This window comes from Castanea sativa, chromosome 11 (assembly GCF_040712315.1).
Source record: "Castanea sativa cultivar Marrone di Chiusa Pesio chromosome 11, ASM4071231v1".
Lineage (NCBI taxonomy): Eukaryota > Viridiplantae > Streptophyta > Magnoliopsida > Fagales > Fagaceae > Castanea > Castanea sativa.
This window is the reverse complement of record NC_134023.1, coordinates 39399364-39427182: the sequence shown is the minus strand read 5'-3', so window position 1 is coordinate 39427182 and position 27819 is coordinate 39399364. Positions and strand designations below refer to the sequence as shown.

General features: G+C 33.9%; 1 protein-coding gene across 1 annotated transcript; it reads left to right on the top strand.

The window, feature by feature from the left end:
* Positions 1 to 5638: 5638 nt before the first annotated feature.
* On the top strand, positions 5639 to 24856 carry LOC142617981 (uncharacterized). Its single transcript, XM_075790960.1, has 13 exons — positions 5639 to 5988; positions 9439 to 9555; positions 10320 to 10384; positions 12158 to 12263; positions 12909 to 12980; positions 15646 to 15705; positions 15807 to 15936; positions 16012 to 16205; positions 16323 to 16507; positions 17216 to 17343; positions 20120 to 20406; positions 21935 to 22178; positions 23763 to 24856. Exons 1-13 carry the CDS (start codon positions 5722 to 5724, stop codon positions 24476 to 24478), a joined length of 2571 nt encoding a protein of 856 aa, XP_075647075.1. The 5' UTR covers positions 5639 to 5721; the 3' UTR covers positions 24479 to 24856.
* The last annotated feature ends 2963 nt before the right edge of the window (positions 24857 to 27819 follow it).

Sequence of the window (27819 nt, the reverse complement as noted above, 5' to 3'; positions counted from 1 at the left end):
TTTTCATTTCTATTGATTAAAATTTAAAGTATAGGTGTTCCCGCTACTCATTAGTTTTGTTCAATCTCTTTTAAAATTTTACTACACTTCCATGTAATTTAATTTGAATATCTCTAAAATGGCCCCTAATTTTTTTTCTTCAATTGAGTGCATCTCTATTCTTAAGAGGAGGTATTTTTTACTTAGCTCAATTGGTAAGGTTTTTTATTTTTTTTATTTTTATGAACTAATTGGTAAGGTGTTTTTTTTTATTTTCGAATAAAAAATTTAAAATTTAATCATGTTTATAGTAAAAGCTAATTAATATCTTAATCAAATAACAATTATCATAAAAAAATATATAATATGTTTAAGTCCTATCAAGGTTTGCCGTCCATAACAAGGGTCCTAATCAACTTTTCCAAAGTGGATCCCACTGTAATAATGTAATGGAATCTTCTGTTGTTGTGTTTTACCTATTATGATTGGAGTGCAGAACGTGGGTGGCAATCTTCTTCCTTCTCAATCTAAGTAAAAAGGAAACTTGATTCCTATTCGTTCTTTTATTTATTTATTTTTTATTTTTAAAGATAGATAACGCAGAAGGGGTAGCTAGGTAAGGTTGGAACTATATGACATTATCGCTTGAACTTTTTTTTTTTTTTTAAGAAAGTTTTAACTTATGACGTCTATTTCAGCCTTTATCAATTGAACTAATTAAAATTTAAAACTCAGATTATCATTTGAATCTTAATCTTATATCAATTAAGAAACTTTATTAACGGGATCATGACACCTTTAATGCAGTGTAATATTTTTACTCGTGACACCTTTAAGGTAATGTAATTTTTTTTCTTTGTTAATCTTAGTAAATAGGATTTTTGTTTTTGGTTGCTATTAAGGGCCCTTTGAACGCTTGCTATTCCCTTGAGTGTGTATAGTCCTCTTGTAGTTCCAATGGGTGGCAATTTGTGTTTGTATGTTGGATTCGTATCGTGTCAACTCATGAGTATCCAATTATATAGGTTAACACTAATTTGACATGTTTATTAAACAAGTCCAGATTCCTCAACCCTAACTCGACTCACTTGTTAAACGGGTCAATTGTATCGACCTATTTATCATATTTCATCAAAATGAAAAAAATTATGAAAAAAAATATATTTTTAATATAAAATTCAGAACTAACGAATAACTGCATCATAAATAATCATTCAAAACTAAAGCATATCTCAATATCAAAAATAATCAATCACAATATGTGCAAAAAAAAAAAAACTACAACAACTAATAAGTTTAAATACCTAGAGTTTGAATGGTATATTGGTAAAATGTTATTTAATTAATTAAACAAGTCAGATGAGTTAAATGGGTTCTATGTGTTGAACACTAATCCAACCCGTTTATTAAATGAGTCAATTGTATCAACCCGAATATGACACAAACTCATTAAGTCTCAACTCATAACCTGCTAATTTCGTGTCGTGTCATATCGGGTTCGCAAGTCGTGTCTAATTTTGCTACCCTTAGTTCCAAGTCTAATGTCTTTACTAATTGATTTGATGATACCTTTAATGTAATATAATTAGTTTTTTTTTTTTAGAATACAAAGTATTTTTAACACACACACACGGGGAGAAGGGAGAAAGTCTTAAAGAGATTGACAATAGTGTATATAAGGGCAAGTTTTGGGTCCTAGGCCCAAGAAATGACTAGATTAGAGCCCAAAGAGCCCAACACAATTAATTTATAAAGAGTGAGCTTAAAAACTAGACTTCAATGGATTGATCAACGCGCACAGTGGATTAAGAATAGTAGGAAAGCAAAGAAAATTAAACTATATGCAAAGAAAATCCCTCCTCGATTCGAGGAAAGTAGTTCTTGAATAGATTTCTTCAAACTTAGTTACAATTTCAGTTCTTGGCTACTACAGTGTCTTCTTTCACAATTTTCGGATGCCCTCTTGTTCTTGTGGGTTTCTTACATTATATAGCCTCTTTCTGTTGATTTGACCCCTTCATTTGTTGATCACGCAGGCCGCCACCCTAGTACTTGTCCCATCAGACGTTTCCCCAAATCTTCTGTGAGTTGAGGCAACCAAGACGACACTATTCAATAGTTTTCTTCACATAAATGCGGCTAGAGAGTTTGGTAAGTCTCTCCCCTACAGTGTGGCCCCCTCTGATGATGTGCCAGTGACGTGGTCATGACTCGCCTCCCTGGCCTCACTGGTCGAGGGGATGGTCTCCTCAGAACTGCACTGGACGCCTCGGTTATGGGTATGACACGTAGCATTGCTATCTTATTAAATTGTTGTACCCTATAGTGTATATTCAAAAGAGCTGTAATATAATTAGTTTTATCAAATAAATATTATTTGCCATGAAGAGAAACATTTTTATTGGGGTTGACCATAATACCCCTAAAGCATCCAAAATAAAAAATACCCTCGTAAGTAAGTTGTAACATCCAAGAATACTAAAATACCCATAAAACCTAACAAATGAAAAATATATCCTGTAAGACCTCAAAAAAATATAAATACCACCAAAATTTCCAAAATTCTACTAAAGCCTTCAAAATAATCAAAATAAAATACCTTCAAAATCTCTAAAATGATAAAATACCCCTAAAACCTCTAAAATTCTCAAAATATCTTGAAAATTCATTAAAAAATATCTATAAAATCTCCAAAATAACTAAAAACCCTTAAAACCACCAAATGAATAAAATACTTCTAAACCTACAAAATGAAAAAAGAAATAGAAAAAAAGAAGAAGATCAAATACCTTTAGAACCTCCAATATGGTTGAAATTTGGGTTAATTGTATTGACCTTTCTTGAGATATTCTGTATTACACTTACATTCCCTCTAGTTTAGAATGAGATATTCACCTCCCTTAAAATGCAAACTGTTTACATTGCCCTTTACTTGATGACTAAAAAAAGGTTTTAAAAAAATCTTGAATTCCTATTTGCCTTCCACTTAAATTGTCCTCTACACCCTCTCGAATAGGATTCCTAGATTTATTGAAGTTTTTTTCTTTTTTTGGAAGCCCTTTTTTCAATTATCCAAGAAAAGTCAATGTAAATAGTTTGCATTTTAGGAAAGTTGAGGGTCTTATTCCAAACAAGGGGGAAGGTAAGTGTAATAACATAAAACCTTAGAAGATGTCATTGCAATTTTTCATTGGATTGGAAATACCTATAATACTACCAAAATAACAAAAATCCCCCTAGAACAATTGAAATAGAGACAATATCTTGAAACCTTAAAAATGACTGCTAAATGCATCAAAACTTCAAGAATCACTCCCAATCTTAAAAAACGTGTACAAAACAACTTTCAAGTTTTCAGAGATTTCAAGTGCTTGTAATTATCCATATGAATGCGTAATTATGTAAATTCATTAGTTGGGCCTTGCCCATAATAAATACTAAACATGTTAGGTGGATAATGGACATTAACTATTTACTTAGGCCCCAATTTTTTATGTTATAATCTATAAGTGAGTTTATTGATAGTTTTTTTTTTTTTTGAAATTTTTCTTAGTAATTTTTTTTACATCTATACTCTAAGGGTGTGTTTGGTAAAAATTATTTTTGCCAATTTATTTTACTATTCAGCTTATTTTTGCAACTATTCATGGGGCCGTTGTACTTTTTGGTACTATTTATGGATCCCATTGTATTATTTCAGCTAACTTTTATCTTTATTTACAGTACTTTTAGCAAAAAGTTTTCAGTTTCAGCAAAATAAGTAGATTTCAAATAGACCCTTAGTTTATTTTTTTGAACAGTATTTACACTCTTATTAGCATAATTTTTAATATTTTTCTTCAAGTTCTGTCTCGTTTTTAGTTTGATTTTAGTTGTTATATAAAAATACAAGAAAATTTTCTGATTTTTTTTATATATAAGTTATACCTTGGAAAATGTGAAATTGTTACACAATGAACACGTTAATTAAACAATTTTCTTCAAAATATAGTTTCAGATGAAAGAAAAATGGGTAAACTACATAAATGGTCCCTATCCTTTACATTATATTTCAATATAGTCCCTAACCTTTCAATTGTGTCAATTTGGTCCCTAACCTTTCAATGGCGTGTTAATTTAGTCACTGCCGTTATTTCTTGGATGAAAAAATTTGACGTGTCAAACAGCCTAAATATATAAATAAAAAATTGCCACGTCAACTGCTGCCTAAACTAACATATCAGTTTTTTTTTTTTTGGGCAGAGAACACGTCAGTTTTTTTTGAAAGCAACACATCAGTTTAAAAAAAAATACCCAAATCAAATCCTTTTAATTTGATTCAGAATTTTGTTATTTCATTAAACAGGGACAGTCACAGTCCATGTAAACACTCTCCCTAAAATCCAAAATCTCTTCTCCTCCCTTCCCGTGGCGCCTTCTCCTTCTGATGCCAACTTTCTTTGCTCTGCCACAATAACAGGTAGGATCTGCAAATCTTCAAAAAAGAGTAGTAGCTTTACATAACTTCTTATTTTTGTTGATAGGTAGCATTCCTTCCCTAGTTACTTTTTCTCATATAGCTTCAGAACAAAAATACTTCACTCCAACTAGTCAAAAGGATGACTGCTTAAATCCAAAGATCCTTAAGGCTAAATAAAGCTTCTCTCACAGCAAGCAGAATGATCATTGTTTTATGAGATAAGTCTAGCTAAAGTCACAGCCGAGTAATGAGGTCTGCCATTTCTTGCTTTACACAAAATACCACCCCTGTCTTCCTTTGTTGCTCCTATATCCACGAGTATAGAATTGCTTGAAAACCTGGAAAAAAAAAATGTCATAAAAAGACCTTTAAAGAATAGCTAAGGTTCTTAGCTAGAAAATTTCAAACAGCATTCCAAAGTATTAAAGAAAATCAAGAAATAAACACAATTATAACAAGAACAAATTGTTCCCAATATATGTGGAGGAAGAGTCAGGGGTTTCAGAATGTTTTATTGTTGTTTGGATTACTCAGTGAGATAGAGGCACGAACCTGAAGCCACTGGAATAGAGAAGGCGCCGCTGGAAGGAAGGAGAAGGCGCCGCCGGAAGGGAGGAGAAGAGATTTTGGATTTTAGGGAGAGTGTTTGACATGGACTATGACTGTCCCTGTTTAATGAAATAACAAAATTCTGAATCAAATTAAAAGGATTTGATTTGGGGTTTTTTTTTTTTTTAAACTGACGTGTTGCTTTCAAAAAAAAAAAAAAAAAACTGATGTGTTCTCTACCCAAAAAAAAAAAAAAAACTGATATGTTAGTCTAGGCAGCGGTTGACGTGGCAATTTTTTATTTATATATTTAGGCTGTTTGACACGTCAGATTTTTCCATCCAAGAGATAACAGCAGTGACTAAATTAACACGCCATTAAAAGGTTAGGGACCAAATTGACACAATTAAAAGATTAGGGACTAAATTAAAATATAATGTAAAAGATAGGGACCATTTATGTAGTTTACCCAAGAAAAATTCAACATAAAACATGTCACACTCACACCATGACAAAAGAGGAAAAAAAAAAAAGAAAAAAGAAAAATGGAAACCCTATACTCTTAGAATAAAACGACACCGTATGCCCTTTTGCCCATCTTATAAAAAAAAGTAATTCAATAACGGCTACCAAATTTAGGGTTTAACGACACAAAACCCTTTAAACCCTTCTCTCTCTTTCTCTCTCTCTCTCTCTCTCTCTCTGTGAAATCTCAGAGCTTCGATTCGATACCAATGGCGGCCTTCAACTACTTCAAGAACATGTACGACGTGGATATGAAGCCCCGCCTCCTTCGCACGCTCCTCAAAGAGCGCGTTCCCGACGATAAGCACCCGTTCGAGAACCCGGCGGAGCTCTCCACCGTCGTTTCGTTGATCAAAACCCACGGCCTCTTATCAGAGTCCTTAAGAGAATCCACGGACCAAAAGGTTGTCGATAACTGGAAATCCGCCGTCGATTCCTGGGTCGAGCGCGTGCTCTTGCTCGTCTCTAACAATATGGTACTCACAATATGTGAATTTTTGTTTTTATAAAAAAAATTAGAATGTGTTTTATGTATGTAATTATATATTGCTTAGCGCAACTGGTTTTGGTGGGTGGGTTCAGTGGCTAATAGGTTTTGCTGGTTACATGTTATCAAAAATATGTATGTATATTTGGGTACAACATAGTTCAATTTCTTAGGGGCAATACATTAGGTTTCCAATTAAATTCTTACACAAATCTACATTGAATTTAATTTTCCTTGAAAAAGATTGCATTGTTTGTGTTTCATTTGTTAATGCGATCGTGTGTTTGAATTTAACTAGGAAACATAAACTATAACACCTAGGGAACTATACATAAGTTGTTTTAGGTACACACCATTTGCCACAAGGCCCACAACTTGATGAAGTGGTTGATAGACAAACACTTCCGCATGAATCCACCCCTTTTTCTCCACTGCTCATAGTCGACCACATCAAAGTTGTAGCAAAAGTTTGGACAAGTGTGGACAAGTCACAAGAGTGAAAATCTTCTTTAGGTGATCTTAGAGATACTGGTGATACAAACCCATAGGTAGAACTCACCCTTGAAAATCGGCTTGCAATGGGAGAGTGCCTAAGAGCTTATATACAGATGGTGAAGCTTACAACTAATCCATGTGGGACACTAGGATCATAACAAATGGCTTCACGAGTGTAAGCTTTATACTTGTACCGGGCTTAGTTGAATTGGTTATATTATGTTTGTTTTTTACTTGAACCAAGTTAGGTGCAATTATTTAAAGTATATGTTGTAATTTTGCGGGTGAATTGTCTTGGCGAGAGGGGCATAAAAGTAATGGAGGCTCTAAGAGAGCATTTCGTTGACTTTTGGAGCTGATAGGTCTTAGCATTGATGGTGGTTAGGGCTTCGATTTAATTTCATGGCCTTGTTCTAATGAGCCTTTGGATGGCATGGGAAACACATCAGAGGGACATAATTTTTGTGGCACATCCAAGTGCATATGGGTGGGTTGAAATTAATTAAAGGAAATAGAGAAAGTGATGTGGAAGCGAGACAAGAGACAGAGAGAGAAGACATGAGAGTTACATGGTTCGGCCTTGATGGCGTACGTCCACGGTGTATAGCCCTTGATGGCCGCATCTTTATTATGTGATGAAGTACATGATAGAGAAAGCCCTAGTAGGGTATATATTGATTGATTTGTTTAGTGTGGAAGGAACGAAACAGCCGCACATTTGAGGAGATTGAAAGATCTGTTGATCAATTGAAGTCTTTGCTGCTTCATACCCTGCTTGATTTGTCTTGGACATGGGGTTTTACTATTTGTACTTCAATTTCTGATTTCCAACTTTCCCTTAGATTTTCTGTTAAGAGTTTATTGTATTTTTTTTAAAAATGCTGTATGTTCATCATCGTGGACATAGAGTTGCCATTCTCATTTTCAATAACGCTCTGTTTGTTTCAGCAATGATGTTTTTTAGAAAATGAGTCATTTTTTAAAAAACATTTTCTATAAAACTATTTCATTTTCCAATGTTTGAGAGCAACTTTAAATGAATTGAAAAAAATCCTCTTAACTTCTCTTATTTAGCTTGCTATGAGATAGGGTCATTTTCCAAAATAATTTAATGGAAAACCATCTCTAAAAATAATCTGTGGCGGAATTATTATTTTGTTGGACTCATTGTCTTGGGAAACATGATTCAGATTTTTGGAATTTAATTCCAGGATGTTTGATGTGGACTATATGGATGGAGCGCAATCATCGGTCCTTCGAAGATTCTGAGAAGTCTTTTGTTGAGTTAATAGGCTTGTGCCAGAGAAGCCTTTTTTGATTGGTCTCGGTGCTAGGGTTTTACAGAATGTTCTTGTATTGCTTAGTTTTTTTCTTCTCTTAGTTTAGTCTCATGATTGTTTTCTATTGTTTTTTGTTTTTGTGCTTTGTTGTGTTCATTCTCATGAACTCATTGTATGTTTCCTTTTCTCTTTTTCATCAATAATAATTCTTATATTACCTATCCAAAAAAAATCTCTAAAAATAATTCATACTTTTTATGTTAACCAAAGATAGTTTTCCTTTGACTCATCTTTTTTTATGCTACCAAACAATGAAAAACACAGAAAACTATCTTTATACATGGTTTTCCATCGAAACAAGTAGAGCGTAAAATTCTATTACTATATATATATGCTACAGGTCTTGGGTTAGGTGTAGATGGGCTAAAATAAGATAAACCCAAATCTTTAACACTCCCCCTCAAACTCAAGGTAAAGGCTTGAAGATTACTGCCTTGAGTTTGAAATAAGCTTGTGAAGATCTGAACGATCTGGGTAGCTTGGATACCAAGTTGAAATTTGAAATGAAGTAGAGAAATACTGTAGTGAGCGTGATTGAAAGGCTGATCTAATGGAGTATTGATGGAAGAAAAAGACAAAACTTGTCTTTGAGCCAAGATCTGAGATACCATGTTGAAATTAATTGAAGGAAATAGAGAAAGAGACGCGGAAGCGAGAAAAGAGACCGAAAGATAAGACATGAGGGTTATGTGGTATGGCCTTGATAGCCTACGTCCACAGTGTAAATCCCTTGACGGCTACATCTTTATTATGTGATGAAGTACATGCTACAATGAACCCTAGTGTGGTAAATATAGATGCTACTGGTCTAGGGTTAGATTTATATGGGATTTACACTAAAATAATATAAACCCAATATATCTTGAACAGGGTAGATGGGTTAGGTCCTATAAGAGTCAATCCTATCACATTTCAGCCATTTGTGCTTGAAGGATTGAATTGGGACTACTTATCTGATGGGTATCACGTAAGAGATCAAATTTATGAAAAAACAATTGTATTTGATGACTATGACACATTTTGAGAATTTCCAGGGCAGAAGAAATGTTAGAAAGATGTGAATTTGGCTTATTTTTATGAAATTGTTCTGCAGTAAATGCGCTGGATGTATTAGGATTCACCTATGGTGGACTCTTTTTTCAATGTTAATATGGCTTGTTTTTTTTGGTGAATGGAGGACATAGGAATGATGTCATTGGAGGGAGAAATGCAAAAAATATTGTCTGACTATTAGTTAATACTTGATAGTTACCTTGTGAGGGGGAAAATATAGAGAGATTATTATTTTGATAAGTAAGTATAGTTGCTTTATTGAAGAAAAAACAAAAACTTTATGTTCACAATGATGAACACAATGGGTCAAGAAAAACTACACAGCAAAGCTAAGAGAGTCGTGAAACTCTAAAACAGAGGTACAATGAGTAAAGCCCCAAACCCGTGATCACTCAAACAGCTTGCGAATCAATAATGATTTTAGCTGTTCAAGGGATCTTTCGACATTCTAAAATGTGCTAGAATTGCTAAAGAGAAATTACATATTTTTTATTTTACTAGAATGTAGTTCTTCCTCAAATGTTTGCTTATTTTTTTGTATGATGTTCTAGCCAGATAAATGTTGGGCAGGAATCTGCTTGCTGGGAATGACTTGTCAAGAATGTAGCTCTGATCGTTTCTTGGCATCATACACTCTTTGGTTCCACAAGCTTCTACCTTATATTCAGGTATATAAGTCTAGTTCTATCATGCATTGTAATAGTCATATTAAAATCATTTATGTCCATCTAAGAATTTGTGCTTATTAACTATTAAAAAGTCTATAGAACTCTTCATTATTATGGTATATTTACTAAATATGAAGCAATGTATGGGGCACTTACATTCAGCTTAAGCCAGACTAATTATGACATATTTCTACCTTACTTGCCAGTCAGCTTCTCTAAGGCTGATGATTTAAGGGCTAGACTCTGATAATATGCTTGCATCTTAGACTTGGATTTTTGATACAATTGATTGTACACCATGCTACATTAGATAGTAATTATGAAAATGAATTTCCATTCTCCTTTGTGGGTTATTAAAGGAACCATTCTGGTTACTGAATTTTGCACATCATATCTAATTAAGCCATCTTAATCAGTCTACACTTCTTTAATAAATTTCTAGGACAAGTGTCTTCCCACATTCTCTGTTATATAAAAGCAATCTGTATTACATATAATATGAAAATGAACTTGTACTACCTCTTGAGATTGATTATCAGATCTGTAGCTTAAAAGAAGATGAAAAGAATTGGTAATCATAAATCACTATTCTTTTACAGAGCACTCATATGCTGAGAAACATCTTGCAGTTAAAGATTGTGACTTGCCTCTTAATATACCAAAATATTGTCTTTATCTCAGTGCTAAAAGTTAAATGTTAATAAAATTTTAAATTCCTTAGAAATCTCTATTGAAATGGCTGCCATATCTTTTGTTCTACTCAGTCATCAGGAGATTCTCATTTTGTAAAGGTGGCTTCTTGTGCTTCAGTATCAGATCTGTTTACAAGGTTAGATATCCTTTTTTTTTTGTAAGTGCAAGGTTAGGTATCCTTTCTTAGCATTATATACATACTATTTCTTCTGGATGATGTGGAACCTTACCAAGGCAAGGCCCTTTGGACCCACTCTAGGGGAGTAAGCCATGGATGCATGACCCCACCCACTAGAACCGTGTATCAGGTAATCCAGGTGTACTCCTAGTGGGGATTGAACCTAGGATGTCTGAATTATAGCTTTTCCCAAGCCTCCAACCACTAGGCTACACCCTGACGGGTGTATATGTATACACACACACACACATTCTAACTGGGACCTAAAGTTAATTGTAGATATTGTTTTGTAATTATTTGTAACTAATGCCTAGTTCCCAAATTATGCATGAACTAGGGAAGGCTATTGAGTGTAATGTAAGTTTATAAGGTAATTGGTTGCTGTTGATTTTTTGGGTGAGTTGTGAAAAGAATGGGATAGAAAAGGTGGATGCGGATTTCTGATCAGCTGCCTTGAAGTGAGTTGCGCACTTCTTGGGGTTAAAATATTAGAATTCAGCTTAGGTTGCATTGCTTTGAGAAAAATAGAAATGGGAGTGTGAAATAAAGGCTTGGGAAGGAGTTTGGAACCTTGTAAGTGGTTCAGGGTTGTCAAGAATATTGGGCTAGTGTTTTGGGCTTGAAGGACCTGGGTTGTTTCCTTGAGGTGAGTTGTGTACTCCTTGGAAAATATTATAATTAAGCTTAAATTGCATTGTTTTGAGAAAAATAGAAATGGGAGTGTGAAATAAAAGCTTGGGAAGGAGTTTGGAACCTTGTAAGTGGTTTGGGGTTGTCAAGAATTTTGGGCTACCGTTTTGGGCTTGAAGGACCCAGGGTGTTTCAAATGGTATTTGAGCAATGTCCTACTCATTGGTGTCACCACACATGCCATGAGCCGTACCGCATGATGGGCTGTGTGCAAGAGCGCAAGTGTGCTCCATGGTGGAACCCAAGTTACCAACACTCTCTCTCTTGGTGCTATCTAGAGCTACCATTGTTTGATGATAGAGTTGGTACGTTGGGGGCTCATGAATAGCTCGTGACCGGGTGTATGGTTTAGTTTTTGCTCTTTCTAGATACTATTCAGAGCTACCCTTCTTTGATTCAGGACTTGGTAACATCGGGTGCTCATGAAGAGGACATGACATCTCCAAAAAAAATTTCATTCGATATATAGCATGGGCATACTTTTGGCCAGAAATGAAGCTTCAACAATGTGCCTGGATTGTGATAAAAGGCACTTTCAAATAATAAAGGCTGATAATAATTTTTTTAGGTGTGTTTGGTGCACGTTCACAGTACAATAAGCTTTCTTAAAGTACATAATTTGTATTGTTGTCTTCTAAGGAGTCAATTAGATAGTAGTAAAATTTCTCATAATGTGGATCGAGTTAATTTCATTGACCAGATGCATTTGGATTGTGTGTGACTACCCTTTTTTGTCTAAATTTCAAATGGAAGGTGATGGCTTATGGGATTCCTCACTCTGGTTATTAGTTGTCTCAATTCTAATTGGGGTAAATATTTCTTTATTAAAACAGCTGGTAGCCTATGATTTTCGAAGACTGCTTTTATATCGCTGATGCATGAGTTCTATATTGAACCTTGCTTTATCTACTTTTATGGTATGAAATCATATATTCTGATTAGCAACACATCTTAATGTCTGTCTATAATACTTGTAGCCTGTATGTGTTAGTGTTATTATGAGTTTCATAACTTGTGAAGCTTTTTGCTTTCCTGGATTAGGTTGGGCGGTTTGCCAAATATAAAGAAGGATGGGACTTCCCACGCTGGAAAACTCATACAACCAGTTTTGAAGTTATTAAATGATGATAGTTCAGAGGCTATATGGGTAAGTAGTAAAGTTAGAACTTCTACAATTAATTAATTTATTTTACAATACTGCCTCAGTCCTCGACGTTTGCTGGAGGAAATCCATTAATATTTATTATTTCACATCTTTTTTTTAAAATTAGTCAATGTAAAAATTTTCACTTAAAAACTGAATCACACTCTTTCAATCTCCATTGAACACTACCTATAAAGGTTTTTTTTTTTCCCATTTTTTTTTTGTTACATTGGGGCTGGAATCTAAAATCGAGATGATAAAATTGTTGAATTATTAGATAAAGAGGCTATCTTAGTCTTGAAGAGGCTATTTTAGTCTTGAAGTATTTCATTGAGTTTGTGTTTTCTCAGTTACAAATCATAACCCATTCTCTCTCTCTCTCTCTTGCTCACACGCGCCCAGGTAAAGGAAACATAACAGCATAAGCCTCTTTCTTGAAAACTGTTGGGGTCAGAGATGTATTCTCTACTTTATGGCCCTTAATGTTCATCTGTGCGTGTGACTAAATTATTCTCCACAATCTTATTTTATCATATTGCATAAATATATCATCTTTGTTTATCATTATTGCTCTAATTAATTCACACACCAAGTGGCATATTTTCAGTCTTCAAGTTTTATGTATCATCTCCATCCTGGTGCATGCAGGAAGGAGCAATTCAAATGTTATGCACTATTATAACTTATTTTCCATCTTCTGTGCATCGTCATTATGACAGTGTAAGTTTCTTATCCTTTGTTGCAAGACCTCCAACTATTAATATCTGTGTTGTAGAAGCCAAATATTTTTTGAATTTCGATATATATTTTCCATATATACATAAAATGAGATGCATAAATTGAACTATTGGCACCACGTTCTATTGTACTATGTCATCTTTTGAATGAAATAAGAGCAGGGTTCATATCTGCATGTGGTGGTAGATCATCTGCTACTCCTTGGATGTGATAGTACTTATGCATAAATCTCATACTGTAGGAGCTTTGAATAGATTATTTACTAATTCTTTTTGTTTGAAAATATAGAAGAAAGGGGTCTGTGCACCAACATATTCCATAAAGGGCCAAGCCATAATAAAGCTTTATGTGCACTTTATAATGAAAGCAAAATGTCAAATTGGGAAATTTTTTTTTGATAAGCAACGTAAGAATAATAGTAAAAAAAAAAAAAAGTGCCAAACCAAATACATTGAGCATGTACTAAGGGGGCACAAATTAGGAAACAAAAGTACAATGGTCAAGAAAAATAGGAAAGGAAGAACAAGAAAAATGAGAAAAAACCACACCCCAAACAAAGAGAGTGTGCAAGAAAAAAGACTTAATCTCTAACAAAGAACGTTCACAATCCTCAAAGCTTCTAGCATTCCTTTCACGCCAAATGCACCAAATCAACTCCAGAACAGTATGAGGCATAACCCATTGAATACCAAACAAGCAGAAAACCAAAGACCACAACTCCCATGCTAAGGAGCAATAAAGTAGGAGATGATCCACCGACTCCCCACAACTTTTACACATATAACACTAGTCAAGCACTATCACACGTCTTTTACAAAGGTTGTGTGTTGTTAAGATCTTACCTAAGGAAGCAGCCCAAGAAAAGAAGGCCACCCTTGGAGGAACCTTCAAGGGCCATATCATTCTCAATGGGAAGGAAATAAGGTTAGGAGGATAGAAGGAGTTATAATATCCTTTAATCTCAAAAGCTCTATTCCTTGCAGGTTTCCAAAAACCTTATTTGGGCCAAACCCCCTCACTTTCGAAGAATAGACGAACCCCATAAACCGATCAAAGGCTTCTCCTTCCCAATCTTGTGGTGGACAACAAAATTGCACATTCCAGTGAACCCTCCTAGCAAACCAACCCATAACTTCAGCCACCGAGGAATCCTTTGACCTACTAAGACAATAAAGCTTTGGAAAGGCCTCTTGGAGAGTACAATTCCCGCACCACACATACTTCCAAAATTTCACTCTAGTACCATCCCCCACATCATATACAAGGAGTTTAGAGAAGTTCAACCTGCCACTTCTAATGTATCTCCATAGGCTAACCCCATATGGACTTGTCACCTTTTTCGTACACCAACCACCCCAAATATTCCCATATTTTGCCTCTATAACCCTCCTCCATAAAGCATCAGTCTCCATGCCATACTCCACGAAAGACAATCTAATTTTCAATGTTTTTATGAAGGAATTTCCATTTGATGCTTAAGTTCCATTCAAGTGATTACATAAGTTGTCATGAATTTTCTATTTCTGGGTTAATGTTATATGTAACTGTTAGAATTATGGTTAAATGGTTAAATTTAGTATATTCTAATAGTTTAAACTTTTGAGAGAATCAGTATTTTATCATGGTATTAGAACAGGAGATTTTAAATTTAATCCTTGTCTCTACTCTACCTCCCATTTTAAATATTAAAAATCTCACATGTTGGGCCCACTTGCTAAGAGGGAGTTTAGGCCCGTAAGTGAGGGGGAGCGTTAGAACTATGATTAAATGAATTTATTTTTTTGATAATTAAGAAAGATGTATATTCAAAAAACTACTTTATGCAAAGTAGCACAAAGCAAAACAAAAATTATAAAGAAGAAAGAAAAGTAGAAATAGAAAGGAAAAACTAATTATAAAGGGCTAAGGAACAAAGGGAGAGAATCACTAGATGTGAGTCCCTAAACCCTTGACCAATCAAAAAGGGAGCCAATGCAAAGAGCAAGTAGCTGGTCATCGGATCTATTTAGATTCTCAAAGATCTACCAATTGCGTTTCCTCCAAATACACCACATCAAACACAACGGAACTATATTCCAAAAATAAATTCGCCATTTCTTAGCAGCTTTAGCTTTTGGGACAATTTGTAACTTTATCAGTAACTTATTTGTATAATTACACTTTTTATAAAGATATTTAATATATTTTTGGAAAGACATCAATTAAAACATTGTTTTCTCCTTTTTATAAGTAAGATATTTTATTAGAAGAAAGGAGAGCTTGAAATGGTGAACTTCCTTGAAGAATTGAAGAATTACAAATGGACATCCATATGGTCCAAAAAATCAACTATAAAAATATGATTTGATACACATCATGAACACAACTTAATCCAGACCAAGCACAATACAAAGTTTGACCCTATGCCTTAGTGATTTCACATAAGTCCCACTTCATTATAAATATCCACCATGAGTCAAGTGCTCCATCATAGTTTAGCTCTTTGTGGTGGCTGTTACTGATGTCTTATTTCTTCTCTGTTAGGCTTAGTGTTCTAGAATCTAAAAAACAATAGTTATAGCAGGAGCACCTCATATTAGAAGCATCTACTACAAAATATTAGATGGTTGTAAACTCAATAATGATGGGTACTAATTACTCTTTGCAGGCTGAAGTTGCTATTGCTTCAAAACTTTTGTCAGGAAAATGTGGTGTTGATATGCTGAAGGTAACATTGTTTTTTTAGCTTAGTATGAGCTGTTTCTGGCATATGACTAAGATGTATGTGAACTTGTTCTGAGGTATTTCTGTTTGGTCTTCAAAATTCAGAAGCTTGCTCATTGCCTAGCATTACTGCCAAAATCAAGAGGAGATGAGGATAGCTGGTCCTTAATGATACAGAAGATTTTATTATTATTAAATGTGCACCTGAATGATGCCTTCCAAGGTCTAGAAGAAGGTAGATTTGAATTCAATCTTGGTTATTCTGGAACTGGTTTTGGGACTTGAAAGTGACGTCTTACACATCTTGCAGAAGGTAAATGTACGGAAGCTGTTAGATTATTGGTTCCACCAGGAAAAGATCTCCCGCCACCCCTGGGAGCTCAGATATTGTCAGGAGAAGCCTCAGACAATTCAAAAAGGGGGTCTGAGCAATCACTGATGTCCAGTGTCTCTATGCTGATGCTCTGCTGTTGTACAATGCTTACAAGTTCATACCCTGTACAGGTAGAGTTAACTCTTTAAGAAACTTTACTGAAAAACAGGAATGTAGATCTGCTTACCATACTTAAAATGTTTATGGATGTGAAAATTTTAAGATATGTCATATGTTCTGGTTAGTAGGTAAATGTTCCTGTTCGATCATTATTAGTCCTTGTTGAGAGAGTATTGATGGTGGATGGATCGGTGCCACATGCTTTATCAGCCTTCACGACTTCCATGCAGCAAGAGCTCATATGTTCAGAACTTCCAGTTCTGCACTTATATAGTTTGGAACTCCTCATTGCAATCATAAAGGGTACGCGCAGGTAAGTCACAGTTTTTTTCCTATATAGTATGTATATATGTATTGATTATTGATTTGTAAACTAGTTGTTAACACGCAATGCATGGGAACGTTCGAGTGTGGGTGTGTGTGTGTGTGTGAAGCATATTTAATTAATAAGTGCTAATAAAAAAAGTCAAATCAGAGAATGTGTAGAAAAAACTTAACTAATTCAATTAGAATTCTTTTAGGGAAGATCAAACATAGTTTAATCCCCCTCCTCCCCTGGGTATCTACACAGTTCCATCATTGTATTTAAATAAGGCTCCAACAATAGTTTGAGAAGTGCATTTGAATAAAATTTCTGATTGGAGATGTTTCCTTACAGCTTGTTGGTAATTCCAAACACCCTTAGGGACTTGTCAAAAACATTCCAAGCACCCTTGGTTGGTGAAGCCTTGGGTTTTTGGTCTTTTTTTTTTCTTTCTATTACTTATTTTTGAACCCTGTTCTGCATCACTTCTTAATATGATCGTTGCTTGAAAAGTTCCTAATGATACTTTGGAAAGATTTTGCCAGCTTTAAAACAATCCAAACCTATATAAACCAGGGAAGGTTTTAGAGGCTTTTGAATTCTTGTTCTGTCACCTTCAATTTATGTTCCCAGTTGTTTTTCTTACCTTTACTGTTTCTCAATGTCTTTTCGATGTTGAAACTCACTTTCTGCCCATGTCATTATGTTCATTTGCAGTCAACTATTACCATATGCTGCTTCTATTGTGCGTCTGATTACAGCATATTTCAAGCGATGTGCATTGCCAGAATTAAGGATAAAGATCTACTCAATCACAAGGATATTGCTTATATCCATGGGTGTTGGTATGTAGTAATTCCTTAAAGAATCTTTGTATCACATTTTTGTTTATAATGCTGCAAAGCTGCCAAGTGCTAATATTCATGTACAGAGCATCAGTGCTTTGTTGTTGCCAAAGAAGTGCTGGTACTTGAAACTTAATATCCAACTAGTTCTATAGAGTGAAATTCTGTGTAGCTAAAATTAAATCCTTTGACTTTTATTTGTCCAAGTAAATGAAAATTCGTAACAAATCCATTAACTTCATTTTCAAGGATTGCGTTGTTGTTGTAAAACTGCATTATGACAACACAGTATGTTTTCTGAAAAGCTTATAAATACATATGTAAATTCTTAATTTCAATTGACAAAGTTGTTCCAAACTTTAAAACTGGTCAGATAGTTAATATTATAATATTATTCTTGATTGTTATGGGATATAGATGATTTGACATACCGGGTGGCCTCTGAACATTTTTTGTTTTTGTTTTTACAACTGCATTTTATAATTTATACACCCTTGCAAATTAGCCCTATATAATTCTTGGAGAAAAATAAATTAGCCCATGATGGCCCTACGAGTGAACCTTACGTCTCCCAAAAAAACTAACATACACAGCCATGAAACAAGACACAGCCAATCCTCAGGGAAACTAGAAGCAAAGTAGACTCAACAAATGGCATACCTGCCTTTGTCTGCAAAATTTTAGAGGCCACTGGACTATCAAGCTGAATACCATGCTTCCCTAAAGCTTGTAATGAAACCTTCAAACTGTTAAAAGCCAGAAATTTTTTTTTTTTTCATAGTAGGTATTTGGTAGATAGCAACTAAGTAACACCAGCAAGCCTGAAATTATTCTACTTTTAAAGCACTAATTATTCTTCTTATCCAGCACTATTGACTTGTTTTGTTGTAGATTTGAGGAAAGCTAAATAAGTATAAGGATTTAGCTTTACTTTGACATTTTGCTGTTGAATTTGTCAATATGTATGTAAGGGTGGAATTAGTAGCTCAAAGATGCAAGGAATAAATTTTTTATTTTTGTTTTTGTTTTCCTCAATGACCTGGTCACTTTTATGATATGGCTGTGTTGGTTATTAAATTTGGAGGGAGTCTCTGATGAGGTAACTAGCTTATTTTTCTGTTTGTCAGCAGTTATTTTGTCATGGTGTTAAGGGTGAGATTTTTGTTTGGGTGTTTATGTGCTGTTGTGCGTATTGTTTACTGTTGCTTTGGACAATTATCAACTTAGTGTAGTTGTGGCTTTTAGGTTCAGTCTTTCTACATCGGCTTTATTGTTGTTTTTGTTTACCGTAGATGATCGCTTTTATGATACAACAACAACAAAGCCTTAGTTTCAAATTTTTTTGAGTTAGCTATGAATCTTCAATAGATTAGTTAGGGTCAGTCATATGTACTCTTTTACTCCATTTTATTCTATCTGAAATTATAGTAATTATAGCCTCTATTACTTCCTTTTTTTATTTTTATTTTTTGATAAGTAAGAATGCAATTTTATTAAAATCAAATATACTTTATGTTCATGATGATGTACACTAAGTGTCAAAAAAGTATAGAAGTCTCAAAAGGAAAATCTAAGAGAAATTGGAAACTTTAAAATAGAAAAACATTTTGTGAAACCTAAAATCTAGGACCAATCAAACAAAGTTTTAATTGATCCAAGGAGCTCTCCATATCTTCAAAAGTAAGTCTATTCCGCTAATTCCAAACAACCAAGCCACATCAAACAAGTGGGCACCATGTTCCAAATATCCGAGCCGTGTTTGTCAAACCAACATGTTCTTTTTAACTAATTCTACTAACGTTATTTTTGGTCTTCCTCTACCTTTTTCTACTCCCTCAACTTAAATCAACTCGCTTTTTCTTACTGGTGCATTAATCGTTCAAAGATATTTCCTACATCTGATTAATATGACAAATATGTCAAAACATGGAAATATACACAATAAATATTTTGAGGATAAACTTTATAGTTAAACATGAAGAGTTATTATACAATTCACACAATCTGTGGTATCATAATTTCTCCCACTTAAATCCTTGATGTCTATATTTGGACTTGGGTTGTGTTGCGGTGCCCTAAAGGCACATGACATTACTAGTTTCACTTTAATACCATTTGTCATTATCATAGAAAAGCACTAGCTAGATCTCCTTTATACCATAAAAGGACCGGTAACAATTAGTTCTTCTCATAATTTTTTATATATCCAGATAAACCAGTTAAAAACCCGATGTGGGATTCAACACACGCCCATACAGTGCAATGTAATAAAATCCACACAATCTGGGGTATCATAAATAGAGTATGTAACTTAAGTAAATATAATTTTTATTGAGTTAATAAACATAGAAGAATAACTTAAGTACACTGGCTGTATGCCAAAGCATTCTCCTAGCATTACATCGGACATAGTTTGTTCAATAGGAGAGGTCCCTCAAAAGTACATGTATCCCTTTTGTCATATAGTTCATCGGGGGGTGTGTACTAGCTTTTAACTATCGAGTGATTGGCATCACTGTGCTTCTATCCTCATTTACTTTTTATCTTAAAATTAATTTCTTGTACGCTTTTATGTGTGCTTTGCATATGTGCAGCATGGATTTTCTAGTATTTTCTTATGTTGATGTTCGAGCTTTAAACCCTGGCTATTTAATTCAGCTAGCTCTTGTTTGATCACAGAGCTTTCTTAGAAATTCTCCACGTCTACAGTAGTTGTTGTAGTTTTCATCGTTTCGCATTTTGTGGTTATACTAATTCATCATCATATCATGATCAGGGATGGCTGTGTGTCTTGCACAGGAAGTTATCAACAATGCATTTGTTGATTTGAATCTTGTTACTAATGAGAGTGTTGGAGCATCTGCTAGTACTAACCTGAAGGCCTCTTCTGAAGCATTGCTGCAGCCATGCCATAGAAAAAGGAAACATGGTAATTCAACTGGATATCCTGAGGAACAGCATGACCATAGTGGTTTGCCAGTTGCAGCCCCTAAGATCCACGCAATATCTCCAATTTCTGTGAAGATAGCTGCTCTTGAGGCATTAGAAGCACTTCTCACTGTGGTATGTGTTTTGTGTGCATGAAGAATGTCGTATCAGGGTAACTAAATAAATTAGAATTAAGTTATCCTCAGATATCCTAACAATCAATAGTTACAGCTGGCAGGTTTTTTTTTTTTTATTTAATGATTTTCTGTTATTGTTCTTGCATTTGTTGTCACCCTACTGAAGCTGTATCAAGTAGGCTGCTAGTGGAAAAGTTTCAATTTTGATTTTTTTTTTTTAAGATTTCCAAAATTTCCTTGTTGATGTCACTATTTATTTTTCTGAAGCTGGCGGTATGTAAATCTTTTAGGACCTAGAAAATCATATGGAGATCTGAACCACCATATTATGTAGGCATTCCCTCATTGGCTTTCAAACATGTATTTATGCATATTCTGGTAGATTTAAACATAATTACTTATACTAATTCATGTCAATTCCTGGATATACGGCTGACTGACACTGTAGAAAGAATGAATATTATTATTATTTTTTAATAATATTTAGAGGTAGAATCTTTACTTACACCTTCAGAAGTTCATTTTATCCAGTGCCTGAGGCTGATCATTGAAAATGCTGTCCTCTTAACTTATTTACAAGGGACGGAGAGAACGACACAACTGATGACTCCCTAGATATCTTGTTAAATACTAAAATTATTATGGTATCTTGGTTCTTATAGTTTGCTTTAAGGCTTTAGCAGGTGATAATGCATTTGGAAAATGTCAAATAAGTCTTCAAAACTGATGGTTCATGGTTCTCTGAGCACCTGAATTCTGTTGAGTCCTGCTTGGTCATTTGCCACGTGTTGTACTATTAACCATATTGACTCACATGGGTCTCTTCTATAAAGTTCCGGTCCAAGACATTCCTCTTGCCCAAATAGGTTGTTCTATTTCATATTTTAAATTTGATGGAGGTTCTAGTAACTGGGAAAGCTTCAATTAGTACATCAGTCTGCACTTTGACATTACACCTTTTAGCAATTACATTGAAGCTAATTGTAATCCTGCTAATAAAATCTGGCAGCTAGAAATTTAAACTTATATTTCTTATCAAAAATTTTTTTTTCCTCCCTAAAGTTTGCACGAAGCTTGTTTTGTGTCCCTGAACTATTGAAAATGTACACTAAAGTAGCTTTTTTCAATAGTCTAGGGATGGAAAAAGATTATTCTAATGTTTTAAGGACAGAAAGTGCAACGTTTTCAATAGTTTAGGGACGTCAAAAAGGAAAACAAGACATTTAAATTGGGACAGGAGTGTTACTTATGAAAGAAAAATGTACTAATATTAGCAGTCATTGCTATTATTGCATTGCTAGTATGCCTTCAGTTTTTTTAGCCAGATTGCATAGTGCACCTGGTCTAAATTATTTCCATCTATACTCTATTATAAGAAATTTGCATTCTAGCGAGGTCATTTGTGTTCTTAATCTACATATGAAGAAAATATTTAAATCCTTACATGAGCAACTTGCTGTTAGTAATTCTTGATTTTCACCCGGAATGAATACTATTTTGTGCTAAATGTTTTGTAATTTTCCCAGGGTGGTGCTTTGAGATCTGAATCTTGGCGATCAGATGTTGATCTGCTTTTGATAAAAACAGCAACAAATTCTTTGAAATGGGGATGGGCCAGCGAGGAGAAGAACATTTTCCAGCAGAATGAACCTACTGGAATATGGGTAGATTTTCAGCTAGCAGCATTGCGAGCACTTTTGTCATCTCTTCTTTCCTCAGTTCGTGTCCGCCCCCCATATTTAAGCCAGAGTCTTGAACTTTTTCGTAGAGGTAAGTCTTTTCAGCAATGAGCATTGTCCTTTTCCTCATCATTGATATCATCGCATTAATAATAATAGCAGCGGTATGTATTGACATTGCAGACAAATGTGTGAGTTGATAATACTTGAAATTTTTTGAATTGACAATCAGAGAACATGTTTACATGACAATTAGCTCAACCATGCTTTCCTCAACAAGGATATTTGATAATTGTGAATAATATTAAAAATGACTGAGCGAATGAATTCTAGCTTAAACGGCATCTCTTTCCATTTTAAAAACAAGGTGGAGGAGGTTGTGTGTTCAAAACTTGCCAGGTGCGTACGTTATTTCCCAATCAAAAAAAGAAAAAAGGGAGAACATAAAGACGACAGAATTGAAGTAGTGGGAAAGACATTTTATAAATTAGTGCATTAAAGGAAAGAGCCTAGATGTTCGCATAGATAATTTAAAAAATGAGGATTTATATAAATGCTTAGTCTTGTGCTATGGAGACATTTGCAGGGGGAGCAAAGTGGATTCTTAATTTCTCATAGAGGGGCATTATGCCTGCTTTCCAGCAAAATGAAGAAAACTTGTCACAACAATTAAGGAGTGTGGGAGATAAAAGTCAGAGAAAAGTACTTAATGTCTATTTACATATGGGCACTCATGTTTTTAAAAATAACAACAATAAAGTCTTAGTCCAAAATTTTGTAATTCATTCAGCTAATTATGTCTTCCAGGTTCCCTTCCTTTATCTTCTTCTAGGCATAAAAAGTGACCAAGTTTATCAAACCTTAAATTATTCACCCTCCTAAGTAAAATGTAATCCTATAGGCTGTAACAGGAATTGTCTCATGGTGAGTCTACTGTAAATTTACAATTGTCCTGATCAAACCTTAAATTATTCACCCTCCTAAGTAAAATGTAATCCTATAGGCTGTAACAGGAATTGTCTCATGGTGAGTCTACTGTAAATTTACAATTGTCCTGATCAAAGTAAAATTTTCATCTAAAAAATGTTTAGTTTTAGAGATGTGACAGGATTCAGAGCTTACCTATCGCAGAAATGGTATGTTAATCTTTTACTTGATCGTTGTAATCTTGGTTTTTGATTTATGCCCCCATAGTACATTCCCAATGTACTCGGGTTGGCTAGTATTCATTTTTTAATAAAATTTTCTCGTTACTTATCAAAAAAAAAAAAGAAATGGTATGTTAATCATAAGCTGGACACAGCCTCCTATGAAATTGTCTGTGGTATTTATAAAATATTAAAATAATGCAGTGAAAGATGTTGGAAGTATATAAATTTACTACTGGATCTATATGGAGCAGAGTGGTAAAAGGAGATGCAGAACCAAGCCTGAACTCTCTCTCATACACACACAAAAAAAAAACTTAATCCTTATTAAACTTTAATTCCTCTTAATGGCTAGGGAAAAAGCATAATTTGACAAGGCACTTTTTATGAGTAAAATAGCTTTAGCTTAGTGTTGATGTGTGCATTTGAAGTAATGTGGGCTGCTTTGGTCCTTTCAATGTGCTATGTAATATGTTTCATCTAGTTCTTTTCACCAATTTCTTTAACCACATGAAAATGGATTGCAGGCAAGCAAGAAACTGGAACAAAACTTGCTGAATTCTGCGCTCATGCTCTTTTAGCCTTGGAGGTGCTTATACATCCCAGAGCCCTTCCACTTACTGATTTCTCCCCAACTAGTTGCTACTCCTCTGAGCAAGTTAAATTTTCTGGAAGTATGTATTCTGGTGGTCTGAACCATGGTGGACCATTTACAAGTGGCATACAGGGGATAAGGGACAATATTTCAGACTCGGATCATGATGACCTGTATGAAAGCTGGCTGGAGAATGGCAAAGAAACTGCGGATATAATGTATACTGAAGAGCCTATGTTTGGAGGTGAGGAAAACCTTAATGTGGAGGGTTCATCTGGTACAAAAGTTCCCGAGGAAAAGGGGCAGGAGCCAGTTGCTACTAACGTAAATGTGAGGATGGTAGGCAATGAGGATGAGATTATGATTGAGACTGACCAATCTCATAAATCCATGGCACAAGTTCAGGAACCCGTTTCTTCCAGAGGCGCCACAGTTCCTGAGTCAATTGGCGCTTCTTTGGGCACAGAGGGTGCATCAGATCATGCAGGTAATGTATTTACATCAGGCCAGGATGTCTTGGTAGCTAAAGGCGATGGATTTGGGAATACTGATGCTGCAATAGCAATTTCTGAGAAAATTACAGGCGATGGGTTAGATTTTGATGGTCCTGAAATTCTTTGGGAGAATTCAGAGTCTGACGATGAATAAGCTGGGGCCCTTGTTGATTTATTTTAGGAATATGAAAAGGGATGAGTAAAAGATTAGTGTATTTGTATTCAGCAGAAGTAACATGAACCTAGACACACTAGATTGTAGCTAATTAGCCCCAGCTCAAATGTCATTCCCTTCTCTTGTAAGACTAAAGTGAAAGGTGACTTTGTGGGTTTAAAGACTCACTGAGTATGCCAATAGTTTATCCCAAAAAAAAAAATCACTAATTGTCATTTTATGTAATTTATTAGTCTATATAATTCAGGTTAGAAAAAAACACATTTTTAACATTTATATAATTTAATTACTTTACAACCAAAAGCAAGTTCTATGTAATTTATTCTAGATTTTTAAGAATTACTCCGTATTTATTTATTCTTTGTTTGTGGTCTATCTAATAAATTCCTCACTCACAGGTAGCACCTGGCACATTTTATGTCCTGAATCATTTGTATCAGCAAGAAAGCTCGTTTTCTATTATTTTTGCTATTCAATTCATACTTAATAATATCTGCCATAAATGGATAATTTTTAAATCTACGAGCCTACATTACATTCAAAGATTAAGGGTTTACTTGTGATCTGTTTATTTTGCTGAAATTGAAGTATTTTTGCTAAAAATATTGTAAATAAAGGTAAAATTAGTGGATAGTACAGTGAGACTTATGAATAGTAACAAAATACATTCAAAGATTATGTATCGAATACAATTAATTAAAAATGCACAAATAAATTAAAAAAATGAAGGAAAATTAATGTAGTTCACATTATCGTCCATCACAACAATTAAAATTGACATTAACATCAATAGAAATCTACTAAAATCCGTTATGCTACATTATTTATATATAAAAAAATGAGAAGATTATTCAATTTCTTTTATATGCCAATATTTTAACAAAAACTATTATTTTATATGAATATTTGGTGAATTTCATGTGAGAAAGATGCATTCACCTAATCTTCACGTCGTGTGAATAATGCTTAAAAATGAAAATCAAATTTAAAATTTTGTTTCTCATTATGTTATATTTTGAAAATAAAATTACTACATGCTAGAATTTTAAACATTGTGTATGTGAAACATTTTTTTTTATAATAAATATGTATAAGAAAATGAAATTATTCACATAAAATAACATATCGTAAATTATTCGCATAAAAAAAATCATAGAATTATGCTATATAATTGCATTGTAGTGGTTATGTTTTCTATCCTTTAGGGGGAAAAAAAGCATTATACTATTGTAGTTTTCCATAGCCTACACTATCTCATAAACATCATTATTCTGAATCCCTAATCTAGTTTGTGATGTAAAATGTTGAGCATATTGATTGAAATTGTCATGATACGTGATGCAAAAGGTACAAATCACCATGCAAAGAATTAGTTGACAAATCTATACTAAATTTTTTTTACTACAACTATCACATGTTTTATCAAATAGAAAAAGTATTCAATTTATAATACAATTAAAACTAAGGCAATGCATTTTTATTTTTTGATAAACATAACTAATGATGACAAACTCTAAATTAACCAATATAATGCATGGTAAAAAGAGAAGAAGGAATTAAACTGACTAAAACGATTACTTGCATGCACGGCTCCTTGAATAAGTGTTGGTGGTGAGTGCTCCTTTGTTAATCAAAATCATAATTTGATGCTGTAATGGACAACTATATTCTCCACGCAAATGGTTAACTCATCATCAACTCTCCTTATGACTTCTATGGAGTATTGTGTCGTGGTTGTGGTGCTTTATCTCTATATGTTAAGTAGATGAAAGAAATATTGTTAGATTACCTAGGTCTTTGGCTTTGTTGGTAGAATGAGATGATTTTGGTGAATTGTTTTTGTTGATGATAGGTGTTTTTAAGTGAGGAAATGTGTGTTTTAGAAATATATGGCTTAATAATTAAATTCGTCATTTTTAATAGCTTAAACTTTCGAAATAATTGATAATTTATCATGGTATCAAAATAGAATGTCCAGAATTTGATTTGTCTCCACTTAACATTCCATTTAAAATTTTAAAAATATCATGTGTTGGGCCACATTTTTTAAGCGGAAGCCTGGGGTCCACACCTGAAGAGGAGTGTTAGAATTATATTGTTAAATAATTAAATATTCATACTCGACATTGAACCCACTAATAAAAAAAAATTTAAAAAGCTTAAGACCAACCTCATATTGACAAATACCTTTTGGGTCAGTCTAATTCAAGTCAGGTGGGTCAGTATGGATTACAATTTAAACCCATCCTACCCCACCTAAATGAGGCGGATTTTACTTGCCTTGCATTGCAAATGGGGCAAAGACGGGGTTAAATCTTACCCATGTATGTAAGAAAATTGGAATGGAGTGAGTATTAGATGATCTTGCCTCGTTTATATTTAAAAATTAGAAAAATACATATTATTTTTAATTTTTTTATATGACATGTATATGTTCTTTAGTCTTTCAAATTTTAAATTTATTATGTCTTTTGGTATTGTATCATTGAATTTATATTTTTATGTTTAAGATTTAAATTGTTTATAATATTTAATTGTTGTATTGTTATGTTAAAAGGAAATCCCATTTCATACCCAGATTGGAGTTAAAAACAACGCTAATTGATTGTGAAATGTAACGAATGTCTTGCTATATCTGTAGGGACTTTTGTTGCCTCTGAGTTATTGGAATTTTGAGCAACTTTTAGCTTTTAGTGAGGGGTCTTTTTTTTTTTTTTTTTTTCTTTTTCTTTTTTATTTATAACTATAAGCTTTCAGCATTGTCTTTACTTTTAGTTGGGTTTCAATAATTTAGCTTCTTTGTTGATCTATGAAGGATGCAATACTCGTTGGTCGTTGCTTTGGTAGTATTTAAAACTTGTTTCATCTATTTAGCTTGAGCCTTGACTTTTGAGGTTGCTTCATTAGGGTAGCATACAATTTTGAATGAGCAAAGTCAGCAAACTCCACTGTCGAGAGTAAATTCTGTATTTCCTTTCCGTTGGCCAAACGTCTTGGAATAAATTATGTCTCCTAATTATGATTTCTTATTTTAAATTGAATGGTTTAAACAAATATTCCAGATGTGAATTTACTTTCTTTTTCCTTGGAAAACTTATCTTTGCATTTCAGGGGATTTGAAATCCAAATTTGGCCCAAATATTATTTGCTGGATTTTTTATTTTATTTTATACAAGATAGAATTTATACTCTAACTTAATCTAAGTGTATATGTGTGTGAAGCTCCCTCCTAGAGAATTGAACCCTGACCCTTGGCCTCCACACCCTACAAGCACTTATATTTGTAGAGTGACTACCGTACCAAAAGTGCGCAGTGATTA